This window comes from Symphalangus syndactylus, chromosome 17, assembly GCF_028878055.3.
Source record: "Symphalangus syndactylus isolate Jambi chromosome 17, NHGRI_mSymSyn1-v2.1_pri, whole genome shotgun sequence".
Lineage (NCBI taxonomy): Eukaryota > Metazoa > Chordata > Mammalia > Primates > Hylobatidae > Symphalangus > Symphalangus syndactylus.
In genome coordinates this window covers 52,819,176-52,825,175 of record NC_072439.2, presented here as the reverse complement: position 1 = coordinate 52,825,175, position 6,000 = coordinate 52,819,176, and the positions used below count along the sequence as shown (strand labels likewise).

The 6,000-nt window shown below is 38.1% G+C and overlaps 1 protein-coding gene across 2 annotated transcripts in view; it reads left to right on the top strand.

Moving 5' to 3' along the window:
* The first annotated feature begins 306 nt into the window (after nucleotides 1-306).
* The window catches only part of CLRN1 (clarin 1), a 51,737-nt gene continuing 46,043 nt past the window's right edge, over nucleotides 307-6,000 (top strand). The window contains exon 1 of one of the 2 annotated variants that reach the window (XM_055247539.1): nucleotides 307-852. In XM_055247539.1, coding sequence (XP_055103514.1) covers nucleotides 600-852 — 253 coding nt within the window. In that variant the 5' untranslated portion in view covers nucleotides 307-599. The remainder of the gene's footprint in view (nucleotides 853-6,000) is intronic. The other variant, XM_055247540.1, reaches the window with a different exon arrangement.

Below are 6,000 nucleotides of genomic sequence, written 5' to 3'. Positions count from 1 at the left end.
ATTCTGTTTAATATTTTTATCCTGCTGTAATTAAAAATTTTTGACATCAACTATCAATACAGGTACATACGTTCTCCCTACCTCTGCTAAAGCTCCTTCCCCCACCACTAAAAACAATAACAAACAAAAATAAAAACATCGATAAATGAACTTCTCAAGTTGCTGAAAATTTACCATCAGATTCAAGCCTGTTTCTGAAAGTTTCAACTCACCCAGTCAGACAAAAGGCTAAGGAAGGGAAACATTTATCAAGTTACACTGAGGACTCCATCTGTTATCTTAGACCTTTGTTACCAGGTGACACAGAGGAGATACTTGAAGGCAGTTTGAAAGACTTTTATTTTACAGATTCTTAGTCCAAAGATTTCCAATTAGGGAGAAGAAGCCGCAGAAAAGGAGAAAAGCCAAGTATGAGTGATGATGAGGCCTTCATCTACTGACATTTAACCTGGCAAGAACCGTCGATGGTGAAGTTGCCTTTTCAGCTGGGAGCTGTCTGTTCAGCTTCTGTAATAAACGCAGTCAAAGGGGCAGTCCCTTCCCATTGCTCACAAAGGTCTTGTTTTTGAACCTCGCCCTCAGAGAGGCCGCTTCTCATCATGCCAAGCCAACAGAAGAAAATCATTTTTTGCATGGCTGGAGTGTTAAGTTTTGCATGTGCCCTCGGAGTTGTGACAGCCTTGGGGACACCGTTGTGGATCAAAGTCACTATCCTCTGCAAAACAGGAGCTCTGCTCGTCAATGCCTCAGGGCAGGAGTTGGACAAGTTTATGGGTGAAATGCAGTACGGGCTTTTCCACGGAGAGGGTGTGAGGCAGTGTGGGTTAGGAGCAAGGCCCTTTCGGTTCTCATGTAAGTAGCAATTGCATTTGAATTATTTAATACTTTAGGCAGACCCTTCCCAGTGTTGCGAGGAATTATATTTGAGAATTTTGCCATGTTTACTGCAGAACTTTTTAAATCGGTGTGAACCATATGAAAAACCTATGATTCTGAGCAATTTCTTCTTCCTAGTTTTTATTATTTTATACTTGCTCTTTTTATTATAGAGTTAATTCATTGTTACATAATTAAGGTTTTTGGAAATATTAGCAATTAAGATGCTTAAGTATTAATATTTATGTAAAAAATTATGGAGTCTTTTTAAAAAACTAAACTTGGGGAAATAGGAAAGCTGTAAAGAATGATCTTTATGACTTTTGTTCTTTATAAAAAGAACCAAGGTCATGGGCTCCTTATTTAACCCTACCTGCTTTGCCACCTTTTTCGTGATTTTGTTTCCTGCTCCCCACTCCCTTCCATTATTCCTGCTAAGACCTTTCCTGCTGCTAAATGTTCAGTTTTCATTTTTAACTAATTTGGAATCATTTGGCTGTAGAAATTTTAAAAGATCTGCTGTGCTACCTGGGAAAGAAATGGATGCCTATTTAGTATAGAACATTTTAAACTGATTGACCTGCAAATCATGTAGAGAATATGAGAGAGATTTTCTTGTTGTGATTTTTGTGAAATGGAAGTGTAATCCACAGTATTTATAACCTGTTTATCTTAAGAAGAGAATTTTTAAAAATTACCATGTGAATAGGCAACTCATTAAATGAAAATTAATAGGAAGTCATTTGTTATATCTCTTACAACACACATTCAGAAGTTATTATTATTTCAGAAGGGCTGGTTTGCAACAATCTTATGAAGACACAGTCAGTAAATTACTGCATAAATCACTCTTCAGGAAAGGAGGTTACCAATTGAAGCATTTAAAATGAATTATTATTTTGCCCAGGTGTTTTTTTCTTTCTAGTATAGGTAGAAGGCTAAATTAATTGAATTTATTATTAACATATGCAGTGCCTAATTAAATTTCAGTGCTGGTCTATTTATATTTCTGCAACATTCCTTATATCTTCTTAGCAGTCATTGGACACCAACCTTCAGCTCACATAGGTTACTAAGTGATATGAATTTTCATAGGGCTCCAGAAAATTTCCAAGAATTAGTTGTTAGCTTTTTAATTGTTGAAGTGGATACCAGTTCTTTTCACTGAATGGCTTTTATTCATTAAGGTAATGGGGCTGTTAGAGTTGCTTAGTTTTCCTGGGGAAGGGGAAGGAAGAAAACAAAGCAGAATGTCATGTGATATGCAACTGTATTAAAAAACTGAAAAGGAAAAAAGATGAGAGAGATGATTTAACTATGAGTCACCGGCAGCCAAAGCATTGAGTAAAGCTTCTCACAAATGAATTTAGACAAAAGCGGAGAGGGTACTAGTAAATTTTCTGGAGCCTTTACATTTTCTGCAGTGAAATGGAGATAAACTTCACTCATGCTATACGACATGTTTCAAAATAATAATAAGATGTTTTCTGAATGCTTACTACATAGTAAGCACTTTATATGCTTTGTCTCATTTAATCCTTATACAGCCACATTCTTCTGGGGTTCAGCGAATGATTTTTATGGTTGTGTCCTATGCTGGTCCTGTCTAAGGATGAAGTTGTTCTAATTGGGTGCCTCTCCTTTTGCTTTCTGTGAGGACTCGCAGAACTGGTGGGGTTTAAACAGTACCCTCACTTATCTCACAGAATTGCATTAGTTCCCAGATACCCCTAACATTCTGCCCCTAGCCTAGTGAAGAAAATCTTCCATTTACTTGTTTGTTCTGCAGTGACAGCTCCATCTATATACAATAGACTATACATATTAAGTGTATTGTATATACCATACATGTTAAAATCTCATTCATTTTGGTGATGCCCAGCAAAGAATACTTACAGTAGAGCTTTTTTTTTTTTTCTAAGCATAAAAGTATCTTTTTCAATGCAGCATGAGAGAGAGTTGGGAAAACCAAAATAAATAGATCCAATGGACTCCCCAGAGAGGATAATATTCATTTAAATAAACATCCCTCTCAGCATTAAAACTTTCTAATCAACATGGCTTTGGGACCCGTTGCACCCTCAAAGTTTACACACCCATTGCAACGCAGCTTCATGGTTCACATTTTTTCCATTCAAAATGTCATTACCCTGTCAATGATGTTTCATCAACGTTTGCTTGGATGAGAATCCTCTGATATTCTTCCTGATAGAAATGTATAAGCTCTGTTCATATAAATGAATAAAAGGTCTAACCTTATTTTCTCAGTAGTGGCTTCCTTGGAGCAAAAATCAGGGACCTCCACAGAGCTCAGGTGGATGACTCTTTTCTGTTTCTTCCAGAGCTCAACTTATAATTAGTGCACAATTCATTTCCCAGAATGTCTTCTTTCTTATTGTGCTTTTAGAAAGTTATTAAGCAAACATTTGAATTTGCAGAATCTTACCAGCGTAGGAGGAATGGAAAAGGTAACTTATCAAGGTAAAAATCACTTCGTGGCCAGTTTTCTTGGCTCACTGCAACCTACCCCTCCTGGGTTCAAGCGATTCTCCTGCCTCAGCCGCCCAAGTAGCTGGGACTACAGGCGTGCACCACCACACCCAGCTAATTTTTTTTTTGTATTTTTAGTAGAGACAGGGTTTCACCATGTGGGCCAGGCTGGTCTCAGTTTTCTTTGTGTTGCTCTGCTATCATCAATTAATAGGAATTTATATTTCAGCTCTGTTAGGTGGATAAACACTATTTTGCATACCTAAACATTTCACTTATATCAGCACTGGCCAATAAAAATATACTACGAGCAGGCTGGGCGCAGTGGCTCATGCCTGTAATCTCAACACTTTGGGAGGCCGAGATGGGTGGATCACAAGGTCAGGAGATCGAGACCATCCTGGCTAACCTGGTGAAATCCCCTCTCTACTAAAAATACAAAAAATTAGCCGGGCGTGATGGCGAGTGCCTGTAGTCCCAGCTGCTCAGGAGGCTGAGGCAGGAGAATGGCGTGAACCCGGGAGGCTGAGGTTGCAGTGAGCCGAGATCTCGCCACTGCACTCCAGCCTGGGCGACAGAGTGAGACTCCATCTCAAAAAAAAAAAAAAAAAAAAAAAAAAAAAAATATATATATATATATATATATATATATATATATATATATATTACAAGCCACAAATGCAAGCCACAAGCCACATATGTACTTTTAAATGTCCTAGCAGCCATATTAGAAAACAAAAGTAAAAAGGAACAGATGAAATTAATTTGAATGATTTTTTTAAACGCAAGATATCCAAAATATTATCATTTTAACATACAATTAAAAATTTATTGAGATGTTTTACATTTTTTTTTCTTGACACTGTCTTGGAAATCTAAAGTGTATTTTACATTTACATTACATCTAATTCAGTCTAGCCACATTTCACATGCTCATTTTTGTGTGTGTGGTTTTAAGGAGCAGAGAGTTTAATAGGCAAGAAAGAAAAGAGAAGGCAGAAGGAAGAGGCTCCCCTGTACAGAGACAGAGGGAGGGGGGCTCCAAAGCCAAAAGAAGAGGTCCCTAAGTGTGGTAGACACCAGCCAGGAATATATGCAGAGTCTGGAGGAGGGGATGTCTGATTTGCATAGGGTCACATGCTCATTTTTATGGCTACTGTATTGGTCAGTATAGATTTAGATGGGGATTTGCTCTGAACAAGTTGGTCATTGATGGTGTTCATATTTTAATTGAATTTTTCCTGGGTTCTGCTGTACAAGTCCATGTGTGTTATTTTCACGTGCAATGCTCGTGTCACTTTTAAAACCCACATATATGGCATAACATGAGAATGAAAAATGGACCAGAAAAATAGTTTGGCAATGTAGTCATGTTTGCTCCTATTAAATGTTCTCTATCGACCACTCTATCTCTTTTAATTATAACAAGAATCTGCCCTGCCAGCATGCACAGTTATGCTGGGAAAACTTCTGCCTCATTTACTCTGGCTGATTCTCATCCACTTATGGGTCAGTGGTTCATTTTCTAGAGGTCACCAGCATTCATACCTAGCCTGCAATTTCATTCATTATAATGAAGGAATGTTTTCCCTTCAAAGAGACACAACTAGTGGGCTTAATTTTTCTTGATATGTCACCTGTAAAATTTTAATGATGATGTTTAAACTCTAAATGTAGCCATCAAGACAAAAACTGCACATTTTGAGCTCAGTGTGTGTGGGTGGGTTTCTGTTTCGGTAATTTGAAACATTGCAGAATATCATCAAAATATGATACCCAAGAATCATATGGTATCAATCATTCCTAGATATACTGATCTATTCATCGCCAAGATAGTTCAATGAGCTGGCAAAAACATATGGAATTATTTTCTTAAAATGTGAAAAATAAAATTTAACCAATCATGTATCACAGCTCGCAACTTAGTCATACTTTGAAAAGCATTTTAATTTGGACCTCATGATTGAAAATTTATAAAAAGCTGAACAGAAATTAGTTCACTTCATATTTTAGAAAAGCAGAGTTTCTTTACTAAATGAGGCATTTGACCCAGATTGGAGAGAAAATGTTGAAACTACTTCTGTGAGCAAGCAGGTGGCTTCTCAAACACATGTTGGGATGAAATGGTTGGGCCTCAGGGTCTCGGTGCCTGTCACTGAGAGTTGGCACTCTCTATCTCCATGGTTTCCTCCAAGTGTGACTCTTGTCTCTTGCTGACCTGACCTGCCCCAGGTGACTCACTGGTCATGACCCTGCACACCTTGCATCTCTCCTAACACCCTGCCAATGGCAGAGCTACAAAGGTCTTTGATGTAGCTCTGTCTGATATCCTGTGTCTCCTCCTACGGTCTGTGTGGAAGTAGGTATAGGGGTATGCAGAGGGGAAGCCTATGAAGTTCATCTGCAAAGACTGCCTGGTTAGGGGAAGAGAGGAAGAAGCCATATGCACCATTTCACCAGCAAGCATGGGCTCTTCTGCCTTTTAGCTTACGGGTCCTGTTGTCTAGTCTCACTCACCTATTAAAACAGTCCAGCAAATAGAGGTTTTGTTTACCTCCCATTAAAAAAGCAATTAATGGAATATAAGATAATAATGTATGAGAAGCACTATTGTGAAAGAAAAACCTTCAACTT